The sequence below is a fragment of the Haplochromis burtoni genome, unplaced genomic scaffold, assembly GCF_018398535.1.
Source record: "Haplochromis burtoni strain Fernald_Lab_line unplaced genomic scaffold, NCSU_Asbu1 Contig_86, whole genome shotgun sequence".
Lineage (NCBI taxonomy): Eukaryota > Metazoa > Chordata > Actinopteri > Cichliformes > Cichlidae > Haplochromis > Haplochromis burtoni.
Genome location: NW_024582447.1, coordinates 1,581,760 through 1,600,971, shown reverse-complemented (window position 1 = coordinate 1,600,971; position 19,212 = coordinate 1,581,760). Strand labels below are relative to the sequence as shown.

The window sequence follows — 19,212 nt, the reverse complement described above, 5'->3', positions numbered from 1 at the left end:
CTATTTTAGGTGTGAGGAGAAAATACAGAAATAAACCCACCTTATTTTTTTAATGTTTCGACTGCAGTCACATTCCTTCAGTGACTTGCAAAAAACGTGAAGTGCAGGGAGAATACTCAGCAAACTTCAGAGTAACATCAATGAAGGACTTTGATTTGTCACTGACTTAAATTTGCACGTCACTTCAAATGTTCCTCTTGTGACGAGCGAAGAGGACAAAGGGAAATGCTCTTGGAATCTGCTGCACCACCCGACCTCCTCCCTCTGCGTCTCGCTCTTCCTCTCCTCCTCTCTCTTTCCATCGCTTTCTGTTTGTCAGTTTTTCCGCCTGAAACCCACACGGGCTGCCGTCTGGACTTCTGCTGCGTTTACAGGACGCAATTCCTCTGATTCGAGTCCGTTTTAGCAATTTTTTTGATTTTTCACATGCCGGGACCCGTCTTTGAATTGTTTTGTAACAACCAGGGGCTTGCTCCATCATCTGAACTGTCCTTTCCCACTGAAATATCTCTCATCTTCTTTTTTCTGTTAAATAGTTAAATAGATGTTTAATGGTTGGCCTTGATGTGGGTCTGGCGAGTCTGTTCTTTTCATGCCTTTAAAGTTGAGATGAATTCAGTTTGTTACAGAACAAATTCAGTTTAAATTGATCAAAAGCAGCAGCACCTTAGAAAACTCTTTCAGCTTCCCTTCCCTTTTGTGTCTGTGTGTGTGTGTGGCTCTTATCCTTAGACATAAACCACGAGACATAAACATAGGATTGTATTAATCTGTTTATTCACAGTGTTTATAGACTATAATATGAGGTTAAATGTAATACTTGTGCATCCAGATTTTCACCATGGAGGTGTTAACGGAAAGGAGTAGCCACACTGTTCCCGAGCTGTGCAGTATGTTTTATTCAATAGCTTAGTAGTTCTCAAAGAAAGTAAATCTTTAAAAAAAATGATCGGCTAAAGCATATGCTCTCTGCACCCATTAAGATGTGTAAATGAGAGTAAGGGAAGGCAGGTAGCCCTAGCAAGGCGCTTGTATCCCCCACATATAGACACCTGCTACCAGAGCAAAAGTGCACGAGCCAAGCTGTTTGCTATTAATATTAATTCCTCCAGTATTCTGAAAGTCATCAGCCACCCTGAATAGGAATTAAACTATTCCCTTTTGTTTGTATATTTTTTGTCACCATGATTAATTTAACTTCTCTGCATGCTGAGATGTAAGGAATGCGTGGTGTTGTGACCTCCACAGATGTGTAAATGCGCGGGGACATGTTTTTAAATTGTGGGCAAACACTCCACTCCTTAAAAAGGGTGAATCCATCCATATTCTTCTGTATTTTTTTATTTAATTTATCCAATTGTAGTCTGTTTTTAATTGTTATCAGGCAATTAAACTGATATTATTTATCTTTGCTAATTATTAATGATTTCTTTAATGTCAGTTTTTCAGTAGTTTGTGTAATATTAAATATTTATAAATATATCATAGCTGATTAGAAACAGCTATTTTATTCTGAAAATATTTATTCTTTATTCTGAAAATGATTTCTTACCAGTTTATTATTGCTTCTATTAATTTAGTATTTGAGAATGAAATTATTTTTAAAGAGATTGTTAGTATTATTCATCTATATTTAAAGTCATTATGGGGTGGCTGATAACCATGTAAAATAGCCATAAACTATATATATTCTTTGCATTAAAATTAAAATTTTAAATCAAATAAATACTTTTTTATTTTATTTATTTAGTACGTCATTTTTAAACACTGTTTATATACCTATTGTAAAGATGCTGCAGAGATTTAGATTTGTTTTTTAATTCTGCTAATATGTATCACACAAATTCAGAAAAAATAATTTGACATTGCAACCATTGTTGCACTAATCTAATGGCAAAAGCATCATAAAATGTAACATTAATAAAAATTAGCAACATTGTTATTATTTTATTTTCATAATAAAATCATTATTAACTAAACTTTAGGTATGAATAATTGATTATTTATTAACAGTAGCCATTATAAAGTCTTTCTTTTATCTATATATAAGCTACGCCAAATTCCTGTGGGCTCAGACTCTATAGTACACATTCAGTTTCTCTGTGTACGTATGTTATGTGCTTACTCCTGTTTAAGTGGCCTTTGCATTTCAAAGCGCAGTGCGTGTTTGGCTTGTGTCCGGGTGTGCGCACTGCACACTGCGGTGGCCTTTAACGCCTGTCCCTGGTGCAGATCGATTTTGTGCCTAGCCAGCAGCCCGCTGCTAACCTTGAGGTAAGTTGGCGTAATGAGATCGCATCTGACGGCATTGACTCACACCTGACAGCACTGACACTCAGCTCCCAGCCAGGGAGCGACACAGACAGGCAGAGTGGGAAAGGGTAGGTCCTTTGTGGTCGGCTATACTGTTAAAAGCTTTGTTTTGTTCTATAAAACCTATTGCAGTTTATGAAACCTTTCACTGGAGACGGAAGCTGGGTGAACATGTCCGTGGTCCACAATCATTTACTATAAAATCTCTGTGGAAGATGTTGAAAAGAACGGCAGGTACGTTTGGCATTCTTCTTCTACGAGAAAAGCCAAATTTTCAGGATCGACCTCTGTATTATTGAAGCCTGAGCCGCCGCAGCCTCTTAGAGTTCAGTACAGTTGAATTCAGAGTGTAGCTTTGCTGCTGCTCTTTGGGATTTGTCTGTAGGCGGTGCTGGGTTATGTATGACCCACTGTCTAACCAGACTCGTGGTAAAAAGCATATTTTCTGGCCCAGATTAAAACCTCAGCAAGCCAACAGGGATCACTTATGCGCCTAAAACAATGTGAAATTTGATCTAAAAAGAATTAAAACATATACTGCCCATCAGTGTAATGTACCTGCACACATATTATGGGATGGCTCTTTCCTTTAAACCTGTGATAAGCATGCTGGGGCTGATTTCGAGATGCATGTATCAAGCTAAAATTGGATACGATGAGCCTGGGATAACCATTATCTGAGTGGTGGTAATTGAAACAATAATGGACATGATAACAGCTTGGCAAATAGCATTGATCCATCATCTAAGATGAGCCCTCTTTGTGCATTAAAAGCATGACTAAATGGTGCAAACTGATATTGCTCTCGGTCATGGCTAGGTCGTGTGGGCTAATTGAAAAAGAAATGAGTAAAATGAGGGTTTTGTGATGTGTGGAAGTGCGATGAGCCTCTCACCTTGCCTCGCTCGGGCTTTCAATCCCTCGCACAACCTGGGATTAGCCGAAGATACGGCATGATTTTGGCGGAAGCGTGGAATTGGAATTCAGTTTCTGTATATCCACGCACAGATGTAGTCTACTAAGCCAGTGGGACCCAGATCGATAGGAATCTAACAGTTTTAGCACCTGAGCAGCTCAGGAGCATCCTCGGCTGGTTACGTCTTAGTCTCGGCCTTGTCTACACACTCCTCCGGCGTTACTTTCCGGGCTGCAACCTGACCTTGACACGTTTTCTCATCTGCCTGCTTTGCTGCTTTGCTGATGTCCAACTTTCACAGGGTTGAAGTGGTACTCTGCTTCACCTAGCCTATAGATTGAGCACTGCTGGGCTGGGTGAACACATGGAAAATGAGATCGCTGACCTACAGCAAAGGTTAGACTTCAGTAAGCACGAGCACTCAGATGAGGGCCGGTGCAGGAGCCGGGGCTTTAATAAACTACTGCTGACCATAAGCCTATTGTTTTACGTCTCTCCTCTGGATATCTGTGCATGTGTGTGTTTGCGTGTGTGTATGTGTTTAATGTAATGCCACTGGAGCTGCAGCCCTCATTGGGGCTAGCTGTGTTAAGCTGAAATGTTATTATTGATTACACACAGAGGTTGTGATGGAAAAGCAACAGCCAGGGAATGAGCCCAGCTCCAGGTGCGTGCATGTTTATGTTTATGTATGCGTGCGTGCGTGCGTGCGTGCGTGTGTGTGTGTGTGTGTAGGTGGATGTATATGTGAGCCACAGCTATGCTGTCCATCAGCCTAGCCTAATCCATTGTGGTGGTGGTGGGAGGGACAATGGCACAGGGAAATAACCAGTGAGAGGGGAAGAACAGTATTTGAGGGTGAGGTGGTGTTTGTTGTATTTTTGAACATCCTGTGAGCCTTTCTTAGATTTTGCAAGTATATATTTTTAAGAAAGACCCTTTTCCTACTTGCTCTCTAGCTCTTTCTGTCCTTGTCACATGTAATCACTTAAAAATGCTTATGTCATCTACACGCACATGCAGTAAACTCATAAAACTACATACAGTACTTAGAATTACACATATAAGAGCATATACAAGCCCCTTTTCACTCTGTCTTTCTGCCTTTCCTTCACAGACACCTGTGGTTACACACACACTAGCATACGTTCACTCTCTCTCACACACACACACACACACATCAAGTCTCACACTCTCCACCACAGTCCCTTTATGCGAGGCCTGCCTGGCACCCAACTGTGAGGCACTTTTAATTAGAGCCCTGCTGTTAAGCACAGACCTCCTCCAATGGTCCCATCCACTTCCCATCACCTCCTTCCTCCAACCCACACACCCTCCATTGCACACAGACCGCCGCTGTGCTCTCTTCACTCCTTGTCCTTTGAGACCTGAAGGCGTTAAACACTGTGCCCAGAAGGCGAAGAAAATGCACGACCCCTTTCTCTAGCCCTTTTTAAGCTCAAATTCTGTAAACAGTCACATTAAACTGCGACTATATAACTATGAAAGAACAATTACAAACATTGATGGTTTTTAAAAAAAATTGAATTTCATGGAATTTACTCTGTTCTGTTTGGTTTTGTTTCTGAATGAAAACGCTCTTTAGTCTGCCTGAAAAAATGGACTTCGAGTGCTATCGGGTTTGTGAGCAGGAAAGATATGCAACACATGCACTCTTGTAACACAGTCAGCTGTGCAGCAATGCTCAAAATATTCCTGGAACTCAAGCTGCTCCATCACACTCATAACCTGCATTCTTCCATTTCCCTTTTTCAGCAAGGCCAAAGCCCTTCAGAGGAAATTTAAAAAAAAAAAAAAAGAAGGAAAGAAAAACAAGTCTCTCACATTCATTGAGTCTCTTCAGCATCTGGCTGCTATGATCAAAGGGCTATTGTGTTGGGGGGTCTGTTCTCTAAGCTGCTTTCATTAGGAACCTCCATAATCAGGCGTAAGTTGATTAGAAACAAAGCAGGTGGGATGATGCTACGTTGAGCCAGCACTGGAATTTCGAGCTAAACTTCCCAAAGCCTTTGCATTGTGTGTGTCACTCAGTCCCTGGCAGCAGAGGGGAGAAGGGGATTATAACCTCACAGCATACACATAATGCACACTAACCTCAGTCAGAAATCTTTGGGCTGGGTAAGAGCGCAGCTCTGTTACAGCTTCAGAGGGAAAAATGAAGCAATAAGGAGGTCTGCTTATAACCCATTAGACCCAGTTTGCCAGCAGTAAATATGCCTCGAAAGGCCGCTGTCTGTACATTTGGAGGTAATTCGGAGAAACAGCGAGCGCTGCCTCCATCTGTGACAGCTCGTCTTCAGCTTGATGTGGGAAGACAGGTTGTTTAGGACTGTGGGGATTGAGGGATGAAGAAAGACCAGGGTGTGAGAGGAGGAGGAGGTGGAGGAGGAGGAGGAAGGCTGCAGCTGTTGTTGTGTGTAGTTTAGATTTGGTCTGCTGTGGGTTGGCAGAAATCACAGCAGAGCCAGAGAGGCATCGACAGATATATAGATAGATAATTTCACCTCTTCCTTCCAGCTTCCTCACCTCGCTTTATGTGCTAAAGGCCCCCTTTAAACCCGGGGATTTAGCATAAAAGGCAGAAACAAAGCGGCGTCTCCAAGCCACCTTGCGTTTCCTCCTCCTCCACCTTCTGTGTAGCAAATGTCGCTGCACCGAGAATCCTCCGCTGTCTGCCTCTGTATCGACCTTTCGTCTTCCTCAGAGGAACATAGAGCCGGCTCCTGCTAGGGCCCTTTTCCTTCTGTTCATGGGGTGGGAGTTTTTTTTTATTATGATTGTTTTTAAAGATTTTTTTCCCCTCGCTCTCCCTCTGTCTCGCTCTTTGCCCAGGGTTGCGGATATTGCCAAAAGGAGAGAGGAAAGAAGAAGAAAAAAAAGCAGGGAGGGGAGAGAAGGGGGAAAAAAGCAAGAGTAGAAAGAGAAGTTATTTTGCTGAAGGACATTTGCAGAGGCTGCTTTTAACACCCTCACCCCTCCTCTCCTTCCTCACTCCTTTTCCTCCATCCCTGCTTAAACACACTTCTCCCCTTTCTGCTCTTTAAATATTGAGAATCGCTGAAAATTCTTCTGCTCTCTGCCTTTAGACGCTACTGGCCTCCCAACAGCTCACCAGGCGAGATGTGTTTGGATGGGCTGAAAGGCCCCAGATTGCACAACCTCTCTGCCCCAACTCCAGGCCCCAGGAAACTGGTCGGAGCTCCGCTGGTTCCCAAGCTGCACCTCTTCCCCGACTCCCTGTGTTCTCTGTCTGAAGGCCAAGCTCCCCCTCTGGGCTGGCTTTGGCTGCTCATTTCCACAGTAACAGGGGGCAACTCTCCACAGACTTGGCTTTGTAACCTACACCAACATGCTTTTGTGCAAACACACACACACGCAGCTGAAGCAGACTGCAAGTTTGTAAGAGTCACTGTACTCATTACCTCTCACTGCCCAGCTTACACACATCTCTGATTTTCTTTCACTGGCTGCATTATAGATGCTATTTAAAACTTTGCTAACTAGTAGGGTGCGGACGCCTGTGTTGTGGGCCGGTCCAAAATGAACCACTGCCTGAGTTTTGATGTGAATAAGAGCTTTTCTCGAATGATGCATTCCTCAGCGTATGCGACTATTGTAGTTGTTGTATCTCTAAAAGGAAAACAGTAAATAGCTGCTAAATAAAGCCAAAGCTGTAAAAATCTTAAGTGTATCTGGGCTAACTGTTGGTCAAAGCACAGCTGGAAACCAACCCCCCACATATCAAAAAGCGAGAGCTGCAGACTGAGATCATAGACATGTTACTGCTTAACAGTCCACTTTATGGGACTGGCTGTCTTTGTGTTTTAATGAGGAGGCCATGGACGAGTGGAAAGGAGAGGAGAAAGATGGAGGGGTGGTGAGGGTTGGTGGGGTTGTAAGGGAAGATGAGTGATTAGAAAAGACTGAGAAAGAATAAAGGATGGAGTGTTTGGAAGAGGTTATCGTGAGGTTTAGTGTCCCCTTTCTCTCTCCACGTCTAATTAAGAGTGAAAGAAGGGGTTGCCGGGTCCTCCTTTAAGTGCTGCTTTTAATTTTTCACATCACATCCTGATGATTCTCTTCTCTTCTCTTCTCTTCTCTTCTCTTCTCTTCTCTTCTCTTCTCAAATCTCTCTAAAGTCAAATGACCGGTTTGTTTTTCTTTGTTTTATTTTATAGCCTCCAGAAATAAAATCTACACTCTTTCTTCAGGATATGTTAGTTGAGCAGGGCCTTAAATTGGCAACAAACTTGGACGTGCGTGCGTGTGTGTGTGTGTGTGTGTGTGTGTGTGTGTGTGTGTGTGTGTGTGTGTGTGTGTGTGTGTGTGTGTGTGTGTGTGTGTTGTCTGCTGTGTGTGTGGTTTGAGCCTCGGTGCACTGGCATGAGATTGGCAGTTTGCTGTGTGCTGATAAAGTCAACGTGTGTGTGTGTGTGTGTGTGTGTGTGTGTGTGTTTGTGTGTTGTGTGTGTGTGTGTGTGTGTGTTTGTGTGTGTGTGTGCCTGCTGCGCGCCGCGCGCGTTTAAGTGTGCCTGCTGGTGAAAAGGAAGGAGGAAGGAGGAAGGAGGAGTGCAGCCTGGACACCTCAGGAATGTTTTCCTGATAACAAGTTCTTCCTGCGCTGTGTGCTTGGCTGTTGTAATTTTATGTGTTTTACTACACTGTGACTGTGTGTGTGTGTGTGTGTGTGTGTGTGTGTGTGTGTGTGTGTGTGTGTGTGTGTGTGTGTGAGATAGTGGAGGGCAGGTTTCACTGCTTTTCAGTTAGCCACAAGTTTATTTTTAATCACAGTGGAGTATGCAAACATGCAGCCAAAGCGTAGCATTAAAGGAGTCCACTTGGGTCAAAGAGATGTAGATTTTTTCATCGTGCAGTGAACGAGTTTTAATTGCGTACAGATGTACGTCCACAGCTGTGGAATTTATTTAAATTCAGTAAACCAAAGACTCCAGGTCAGTTACAATCCCAGTTCAGCTAATGTCATTTTGAGCATTACCTGCAAGCCTCTTTGCAACCCACTGTGTCCGAGATCCCAGAATAAAGCCGTGATCCACAACTATAAACTGCAGGGGTCCTAACTGAAATGCAGAGGATCAGCTCCTTTGTGTGTTTTTGAGGATTTTTACTGTCTCAGATTTTACTCCAAATCAAAATCACACAATCACATCAGTGAAAGAAGATAACAGCACAAACACACACACACACACCGAGCACATTCCTACCTTTGGAGCATGACTCCAGCTCACTGCTCATGCCTCATGTGCACCGGCGCGTGCTCTGTGCAGCAGCAGAGCACACACTACCTCGTGCGTCCTCTCCACCGCTCTCCCCTCCGCAGGCCGCCTCATTAAACTTTCAGCTGAAAACTCTTTTTGCCGTTCAGTCCCAACTGGCCTCGGCATAAGAGGAGTAAATTAAATTCAGTCTGTCCACTGGGTTTGAAGTCAGATGGAAGGATGGCATTTGCCGACTCGGTCTGCAGTCTCAAAGCAATGCGCTGTGGCCACAGGTGGTGCTTTGTGAGCCCTGACATCAGCCTCACAGTCTGAAATGACCCGGGCGCTCCTAGAATATACGCCGTCTTTGTTTTGTTTTTCCTCATTCTGTCTGGTTTATGTCTTTGCTCGTCCCCTAGAAAATCTCGGAGATGGCATCGACTACGACCAGTTGGAGAAAGAGGACATTGGCAAACTGATCAACGAGACTCTCCAGATCTTTGAGCGCTACGGAGGACCGGACGCCTATATAAACATCAAATACATGATCCCCACCTATCAGTCCTGCCTGATGAACTAAGGAGAGAGGAGGGGGCCGTCAGCCATGTCCACGTCTTTAAGATTTAATTTACAGCGGCATGTTTAAAGTGCTATCAGTTTGTTGTTCTGTTCCCGTTTCTTTAGTGATTTATTTAGACAGCTGATGGAAAGTCCTCGGTGCATACTGACGTTTGTTTCAAAGCCTCTTTTAAAATGTATGAAAACATTAAAAATTCTGTTGCATCTAAGTAAATCTTCCCGCAGAATCTATTTTTTTTGCCTTTCAAACACTTATGTTGCTGTTGAAGCGTTGGCCATCTTGGATTTATGTCGGCTAAAGAAGATGCCAATGTACAGCGACAAGACTTACGCTGGCGTCCACAGCTCCAGCAGCAGCTGTCTCCGAAGCACGTGTGTATTTATGATATTTCGAAATATAAATATAAAGTATTTTATATCTCCAGATCTGAAAGCCCTTATCGCTTCACCACAAAGGTTTCCTTTGAAAAGCTGATAATACTGTTTGAGATATAGAAAAGATTTGTTTCAGTAACGCAGAAACTGCGGAGGGGTTTGGGTTTTTTTTTCTTTTTTGTATCGTATTGTACTACTGCACTCATTCTGTCACTAACCCAGCTGGAGACGCAGCCTGTCTGAACGTGCATTTATGTTGGATATTTGAACTCAAATACCCCACAGTGATCTTAGGGAACACTTGGTGTGTATGCAGGCTTATTTGTTGGTGTTTGTGCATGACAACACGCCTGCCTCGTTGTTTATCCGGACCAGCCAGTAACTCAGTAACCAGCTCTCTGTTCTCACACTGAGTGAAGCTCCCCTCTCTCGCTCTCTATCCTCTGCTGTAAACTTCTTCACAGACGCAGCAGAAGTTTTAGCAGCCATATTTCAGCACGCACATGCACATACACTCACTGACACATATACATATACAACACTGCGACCCATGGGGGAAAACACAGCGTAATTGATTTCTGAAACTCGCAAGGACACTTGCGCCATCTCTTATTGTAAGTCATGTCTCCAGCGAAAGCAGCTTTACAGGCCTGCGGAGGAATCTATTCTCAAGCAGAAGACAGGTTCATATTGCTCATATTTCAACCTCAGCACATCCTGAAAGGAACGTTACTGAATAGGTGTTCCACACTGCTGAACTCAAGTCGAGCTGCTCCTGCCTCGTGCTTGATCTGTGAAGTGAAAGACGTAAGGTAGTGCGGAGAGGTCCCATTTCGAGACAAAGCACATATTTCACCTTAATAACTGCAGCTGCATAGCAAAACAAAGATAGCAACGGTATAGCCACTTGACTACTTTTTAAAGGGGTGCGTTGTGGAGGGAGTGGGGGGCATACAATTTCACCCGTGTTCTCACTTAATGAGCATATCGAACTCTGAATAGCCTGCAGTTCTGTCGAACTGTATCAGTGACGCCCCGCTGTCCCGCTTCACCTGTCCAATTTTACTGAGCCACAGGCTAGCAGCTGGCCAGCAAAGAGCTTAGAGATAAAGAGGAGAACTAGAAGAAAAGGACAAAGTGAAACAGGGCGAACAATTTTGTTAAGCTTTTTTTCAAATCTTGGTTTTAGAAATGGGACTTCTCTCCCTTATTCACCACCGCCCCCTCCCATCTTTGAACACCGTGTCATGCAAGCGATATTATACGGATCACTTTGCTTTGTCACACTTAAAGGGCCAGGCAATGTGATTTTTTTTCCAATTAGGTCACATCACAGGCGCTAATCGAACTCATCGGGAAGAAAGGGGACAGTGTGGAAAGGAACGCTTGAGAATATGGTTTCAAAAAGAAGATCAATTCAGAGTGAGCCTAACCATAACTTCTACTTTCCTAAACCCCTTTCACCCCCAACCGATAGCTGCAGGAGGTTTCTTCCTCTTAAAAGGGTGTTTTTCCTTCCCACATTTGCCAAGTGCTTGCTCATAGGGGGCCGTCTAATTGTTGGGATTTTCTGTCTATTCTTGAAGAGTTTTACCTTGCATATAAAGCACCTCGAGGTGACTGCTGGTATGATTTTAATTTTTGCAAAAATGACCTTCAAAACAAATAATTTCAGCAGATAATGTCCGTATGCAGATTCATGGATTTCTTGAGTTTTTGGTCTACAGCTACATATTTTTAAAGGTGTTAGATGATATGAAATATGAAGAAAATCTTATATATATTTTTATGTTCCACCTTCAGTTACTTTGATACAGTAGCATCTGCTGTGATCCTTACACCTATGAGGAGATCTCACAAGTGTTACCTTTATTTTGATACCAGGATGGTTAACACAGAGTTTGCAATTGCACAGAAACACTCAATTTATCTTCATAGGTTAAATCTAACCCCAAACTAACCTTAAATCATACTTCCACCTTAAAAATCGAATCATCTCCTTGCTTTTCCCCACAATGTGAACGTGTAAACATATTTACACCCCCACAATCTGAGTAACACAACCAAACGCACACACGCAGTAATGGCAACCCAACGCCAAGCAGCTACACTGCTGTAATTGCTCATGCAAGTAATAGAGTGAAGTGCGAAATGAACAGGAATGAAGGCAGCCATTGAGGTTATTTGCTCTATCAAAAGCATCGCCGCATGGCTGGTTCAGACCTACAGGCCAGAAAGACATGCATGACATTACCCGAATTCTTTCCCCCCCCCACCTTATCTCTCGTCCTGTTCTCAGACACGGAAAAACAAAACAAAACACAGCGGCAACAAATTTAGCACAGAGCTGAAATGATCCTGATCATAATATGCTGACCCTTCTCCCCTCAGTCATAATGAGCAATTGATCATCTTATGACTGCAGGTGCACCAACATTCACAAAGAAATAAATTGCCACCCATTCGGTGCATTTCCTCCAGTCATAGAGCGCAGGTTACAACAATCTGCTCCTCTTCCTTACAGCAGATACTATCTGCCGCAGATAGAGCCACATTATTATTTTCAGTTGAGCGGATTTCCGAGTTGTTTTGTTGCTCTCCTTTGGTATTCCTTGTCTATTTTGAAAGATTTTGCTGATAGCTCGTGGAGTCAGTGGCATTAATCTAACGTGTTACTTAACGACCTCACACCAACCATCCTGTTGTTGTTAACAGAGATAGCTGCAGAGATAGAGGGGGAAATCTGCTGATTCTGTTTGAATCATGGTTAGATGTGTTTATCCCAGTTTCTGCACAAGTCTAACACCCTTCTGACTGCATTTTGGAAAAACATCGTGCTGCTCACTGGCATGTTTTTTATAGGTTTGTGCTGTTTTAAGGTGTCACAAATCCAACATTAACTATTCCTGCACACTTACCTTTGTCCTTAGTGGGGATGAAAACCACAAATTCCTCTGAACCACTGTTAATTTTGACAGTAAATTTTGATTTAGCTTTAATCACAGTCTTTTGAACAAAACACCATTTAGTTTAGTCTAATTTTAGTTGACAAAATCATAAGATTATAGTAGGTGAAGTTTGTGTTTTTCCCAGTGAGAGTTGCTTCGCATGTTTTAAAAAGTGTCTTATTTTTCTAGATATCAAATACAAAATGTGTCCATATATCTGCTTGTCTCTTCTTCCAAAGTGTTGTCGTGTTTTCATGAGAAACTAATTCATGAGAGCTAATTGTATAGGTCCAGCATCAATCAAACATCCCTTACAAACTTACCCCGACTTTCTACACTGGGACAGAACCACACAGTGTCAAAGCAACAATGTCGTCCAGCTGCGTTGTTACGTTGCAGGCTCTAGGTTGACTCCAGTAAGTCACATGTTACTGGGATGGCTTTCTCTAATCCAGGATCTCTCCTGATGGCCACTCTCTGTTACAGCTCAACTTCACGGGTCAACCATAGATGGTGTGGGGCCCACAGCCACTCGCTCCGCTCCAAGGTTTATTATTAGCTTAGCAAGCTCAGCCACTCACAACAGCTGCCGCCGCCGTGCAGCTACTCCCACCGAGGAGCACGCGCGAGCTATTTCACTGTCGGAAACACTTTGGTACGCCGACATGGAACCATACATACAGAGACGTCATCCAGCCACACAGATCAACACAGTTGACTACTCAGTCAAGTGAGTAGGTGCGTGTCTAGCTCGCACCCCAGCAGCAGCAGGATGAGACGCTTCTCTCAGAATGAACAGTGACGTCGTGAGAGCTGGCTCCACAGAGCTCAAGTTTGTCCTTGTGCATCTCCGTCTCGCCACATCATAGTGGTGGCAGGCCAACAAAGGCTTTTATACTGCAGTGAGCTGCGCAACAAAAGCTACACAAACACGCTGATAGCGTTTTGTTGACGGAGAGGAAAAAAAGGAGATTGAGAAAAGGCTGAGGAAGGAAGAGGAAGGGAACAATTATGAAGAGGAAAAGGCACCATGACAATGCCTGTGCTGTCTGTTTGAGAGAGAGAGAGAGAGCACGCTGAATAAAGAGGAGGACAGGGAGATTGGTTGCACCTGAGCTCGGAGACAGACGGGCAGCCTGAGATGAAACCAGCGCGCAGAGAAATGAAGGGAAAGAGAGGCTGTGTGGGCCACGTCGAGATGGATGAATGGAGGGAAGGGGGATGTTGTGTCACCTGGTAGAGAGAGCTGTCTAGCTCCAGCCAGACCTGAGATTTAGGAGCAGTCAGCTGCAGAAAAGAGAAATAAGAGACCGAAGAAGAAACCACTTGTTTGTCTGTTTTTTCCCCCCTTCGCAAGTGAAAAACAGAGGAGAATTGAGGCGACAACTGCCACTTAACAACATCACCACGCTCCCTTATCTGAACAAACAAGCTGAATGCGAATGTCCCACTTTGTGTGCAACATCTCCGCGTGTTGGAAATCAAATAATTCAGCCATGTGGGTCACACTTAATATGATAAAAAGCTGTGTTGTGGTGATGCATGCAGTAATGTAGCCCTGTGCACACTGAAGGATTGATTAAGCACTCGGGAAGTCTTCATCTGTCTTCCTCTTTATCACTTCCTTCCTCTTTTCATCTGGTCCCTTTTTTTTCTGATGTCCTGTCTCTCTTACTGCAGTGTTATAGTCTCAAAAGGCAGATTGTTAGAACCGGCAATGAAGGGATTGTGCTGTGCAACAGAAATAAATGCCCCCCGGGGAATGATTCGTCTTGTTCTCGTCTGCCTGGCAGACTCCGTTGCTCATCCGGGCAGCTACTGAGCATGTGCGAGACAGGACAGCACAATGGTTTATCTATCTGCCTCTCCATGTGCCAGGTGTCTAATTCACAGGCTTAATTCAAGAGTGGAGAAATAATGTAAACACTTTAAAGCTCAAATTCTGTTTCCCTCTCGCAGCCCTCCACAAAACTCCCCTTAAATATGAATAAAAATATGCTAAAAACTCACATCCTGACTGAAGTGTTCAAGGGTTCAAGGTTCAAGGTTCTTTATTTGTTACATGCATAGTTATACAAGTATAACACACAGTGAAATGTAGCCTGACACGCTCCTCGACATGTGCAAAAAATTGGGGGGGGGGGGGGGGTGTAGGGGAAATATATATATATATATATATATATATATATATATATATATGATATATATATATATATATAGATATATATATATATATATATATATATATATATATATATGATAGATATAGATATATATATAGATATAGACATATATATATATATACATATATATATATAAAAAATGATTCTCTTACCAGTGCTCATGATTGCCAGTGTGATCCTGTGTGTTTGCGTATGTGTTTATATCCCAGACCACACCACGGGATCGATCCTTCTCTTTGCAGATGTGATCAATGAGGATTCTCTGCCTCTCTCCCCTCCGTTACTATCCGTCTCCCACTTTCTCTGTTCATCTTTCTCCTCTTCCTCTCCTACAGGTCTTATCACTCACAAACACTCATTTCTTTTCCCTGCTACGGTTTGGCAGGTGCAAACAAACAGGCAAAAAAGCAAGTAAACAAATACAGGCATCTTCAGGAGGAGCGGCAACGAGTCCACACTGTTAACAATTGGTACGGACAGATGAAGCATCAGCTGGACTTCTTTAAACTGCGCTCACACCGGTGTGATCTCAACGAGGAATGAAACGAGGAGCGGGCGGCCTGCGAAACATATCCTCCGGCCTGTACAAGTGCCTCATCCTGCAAAATGGTAAAGAGTGGTTTTTGTGTGTCTGATTGATGATCAGCAGGTTCAAGGTGGGAGTTTGGAGGCGATGCTTTCCCATCCACAGCCCACTATCACGAGTAGTTCCAGCTGTCCTACACCTCTCTCCCTCCCTTTCCCTGTCTGAGTGACAACAGGCAAGCCAACAGGCATTTCCATCACCAGATTGCCAAACCACTGGACCATCTACGCTACAACACCCAAGGTGACCTTTAACAAAATAGAAAATAGTGTATAGCTGAAGGGGGGTGGTGGGGGTAAGAAGGGGCTGTGGAAACACACAAGAGCTTGAATGTTGCAGTGTCAGATTGAATTGTGATAGATTTTTTTTTCCCTCATGCTGCCCCATGCTTTAGCACTTCAGCAGCTGGCTTTTCTTTCTTTAGCACATGGATATTTTCCTGGTCTGGTTTCCTGTCCATGAATTCTGCAACCACTTAGAGAGCACAAATCTAAGTCAGCTAAGTTTCAAAACATGCATTTTGCCCTTTACTAACCTTATAACGTGTTGAGTAGGCAGGCGTCAAATATAACGTGATGTATAGAGGTCTCTGACCCCATCGCTCGCATCTGTAATAGATCACAGGGCGACATGCAGTCGAGGTATTTCGAGCTAGAAATTCACACAAATGAGACCGCACTCACACCAGTCTAGCTAAGTGTATATATATATATATAAACCACTCCAAAGCACCAGGGTTTATATTTGTAGATTAGAGGAATCATTGTAAACTGTTCTGAAAGTTTATATGAGTTTCCTCTTTAGATATACTCCGAAAGCTGCTGAGAGCAACTATTAGTAAAGAATAAACAAGAATGAAACAAGCAAAGGGAAAGGCCCTTCAAGCATGAATGACATTATACTTTGTGAATTCATTTCCTACTGATGTGCGAAGTGACTGACTGACAGTCCACTGTTATGTGTCATCGACTGTAGATAGAAGATGAATGCAGCCACCATGTCATTACACATTGATTTGGCATTTGGCCAGCGCCATTTCAGTTGAAATGGGACGTGACCATGTTTGGAAAAGAAGACTGAGCCAAAGCTAATGCTAGCTAGCTAGCTAGCTTGGCTATGAGTGATTCCCTGTGATATTAATGACATGATAGTCTTGGATAGGGAAAGGCACTTAAAATGTACTTATCAGAGAAAAACAGCAGCTGATTCCTTAAAATGTCCTTCTTTATCTGGTCTGTCATTAATTTTAATCCAAAAGGGGACATAATTCCCAAAATTAGCATCTTTCACAATAGTCAAAGTTGGGGTCTTCGTTTTTTAATGTCTTCTTATTTGCAGCCACAGACAGTATAAAAAATGGATGTAACCATGATGTCGTCAGCCACTGATCTCTCAAGTTGAAGCCTCAAGTTGAACATTTCGAAATGTGAATGGGAAGAGTGGGTCTGTCTGTGAAACTCATTGGCTAACAACTTGTGATTGGCAACTTTCATTTTATTCAGTTTGACCCAAAATAAGCGGCTGAGCCCATAAACTGAGCGGGAAAGCTTTTACAGAGTCACGACAGAAAGAAAACTGGTGCTCCAAAGCCTTCTACTGGGGGTTTACATTCACGTGACCATGTGACGTTGACTTGTCGGCCATTTTGGATCTAAAAATCATACAGGTTCAAGTGACTAAGGCCCCCAGTCACGAAGGCCAAGACACTGGTCCACAACCATCTGGGAAATTGCAATTAATTTCAAGAGGTAGAAACCTCTGCCAATATAATTTTTCCCTAGCAACCACTGGCTCCATCACATCGAATATGGCGGACAACCCTTGAGCAATGTGCGCATGATGTCACATAGGAACAGAGGTCTTTTTGCAACCACATCTGCTGGGCTTTAGATAGACTGCAGCTTCCAGCCCGCGTGTCATATCCATATTTTGTACCATCTATGACTCCAACATGCAGGGTCACCCCCTGTTGGTCATTAGAAGGATATCAGGCTTATTCATTACTTTCACAATGGCTTCACTTTTTCAGAGCTAAGAGGGCTTCTTGTTTTTTTAACTATAGTGTATGCTGTGTGCTTCACTGAATGCATTTTTAATATTACACGAAACTAAAAAGATGATGTAAATTAACAGAACAGTTTTAATGCAACCGGTGCTGCTGTTCACTTATTATACTGTCAGGAAAAATTGAGTCTGATGAGCATTAAGAATTCTGACAGATGGCAGAGATGTTTAGCAGCACTGGAAACACATTTTAGTAGCAAAATGGCTGTTCAAACCAGTATTTTCAGTGATGCTGCCCCAATTTAATCATTAATGTAACTCTCCACTATTGAAATATTTTTTCATAATAAATTATGGCTGTATTTTTGGAAGAATTGTCCAGAAAAAGTCAAATTACCTCTCAGCTTCTCAAAGTTAAGAACTACTTTTACTGCTAAAATGCAGTTTTTAATTACTCTGTCCAGAAATGTTTGGAGCTTCTCCTAACAATAGGCGATAGGAGCTACTGAGAGGTAAACACAGATACAGTTAAATATCAACATATGTGGCAATATTGACATTTAAAATAAGTGCCTACAAAGCAGTTTAGAGGTTGTAAATTGATTGACCTTTGCAAATCTTTACAGACCACTAAAGTATACCTAGAGGGGAAGTTCATTATTAGCCTGTCATCTGAACATGCCCCACCTTTGCTTCACTTACACTCGCTTACTCTTTGTCCATTGTATCTCCAATGCTTACATCAGGTGATTATTTGAAGACAAAAAAAAAATACTGCATGGACACTGTTTAGTACCACCAAGCACAAACAAGTGTGAGGGAAACAATGCACAAGGAAGAATAGTGCATTTGTCATGTCACGCCTATGATACAAGTTAAAATGAATAATAGGGGCATTATGCGTTTCTCTGTATGTGCTGTGGTTGCTAGAAGGACATTTATTTCTTTCTCGTTGTGCTCACACCTTCCTCAAAATGTAAATGACCCAGATTCTGCCGGCAGTTTCTCCCCACAGTCCCCGAACTAGCAAGTTGGTAGAAAAAGAGAGAGATGTTGTACTTGTTTGTATGTATGCGTGTTATCAGAGCCCGTGGGTCTCTCTCTGTTCGCCTCCTCCAGAGCTGCAGTCTTTATCGCAGACAGCCTTGCCTCGACAGAGTCACCAGCTCTGACTCGCGTTCCCGCGGCTGTGGCCCCCGAGGCAAGCCGTGAAAAGCTGCAGGGGCCCTACCGAGGGCTCGATTGTTTCCAGCAGCATACTTTCATTCGAGAACCCAAGGCGCTCTCAAAGCTCATTGTGAGGGAGCTAACAGCCTCTCTTCAAAAGGGCCTAAACGCATGTTCATTAATTATCTGGATCCTTGTTAATTGGATTAATTGTTGAATAGAAACCGTGTTATTAAAAATGACGAAAACACAAGGGCAGAGGGAGCAAAAGGGGGGGGATTAATATCGTTTCTGTTTACTCTCGGGCTGTCAGAAGACACAAGCATGCATGGGCACACACACACACACACACACACACTTACGTATGCTATTGCTGCGTCTCGCTCAGTTCTTCTAACTCTCTGTTGCTGTTTCACACACGTATATACTCACGCACACACACAGGGCGTATGTGACCCATCTCAGAAGAATGAGCGCAAGGCAAGGTGCAAATTACCATGCACACCGTTGGTGATAAGAACTAAGCCCATTTTCAAAGCTCAGAATAAATGCCAGATTCTTTTTGATGCTAGAAGACTATGACTTTTTCCATCGCTTATATTCAAAGAATAAGGCAGGAGGGGGGAAAAAAGAGAAACATAAAGTCAACACCGTGAACAATTTAGCTATCTCCAAGTCACATGAAAATTGGGTTTCTCGTTCCTCTGCCTATCTGCTTAGTCTTATCCGCTGAAATCACTTATCAGCGTTTGACTTCAAGGGATGTTTTATCATCTGGGGTTTAAGATAGCCCTGTGATAATGCAGACCATTTGGACGATGGGACTAATATTACATATCCTGTATAATTGGTGGCAGTGTAAGTGACGAGCCTTTATGCAAAAGCGTTCATATCTGAATTTCCC

At 43.0% G+C, this 19,212-nt stretch overlaps 1 protein-coding gene across 2 annotated transcripts in view; it reads left to right on the top strand.

Moving 5' to 3' along the window:
* The window catches only part of pacrg (PARK2 co-regulated), a 145,316-nt gene extending 136,038 nt beyond the window's left edge, over positions 1 to 9,278 (top strand). The window contains exon 6 of one of the 2 annotated variants that reach the window (XM_005925640.2): positions 8,886 to 9,278. In XM_005925640.2, coding sequence (XP_005925702.1) covers positions 8,886 to 9,046 — 161 coding nt within the window. In that variant the 3' untranslated portion in view covers positions 9,047 to 9,278. The remainder of the gene's footprint in view (positions 1 to 8,885) is intronic. The other variant, XM_005925643.2, reaches the window with a different exon arrangement.
* The last annotated feature ends 9,934 nt before the right edge of the window (positions 9,279 to 19,212 follow it).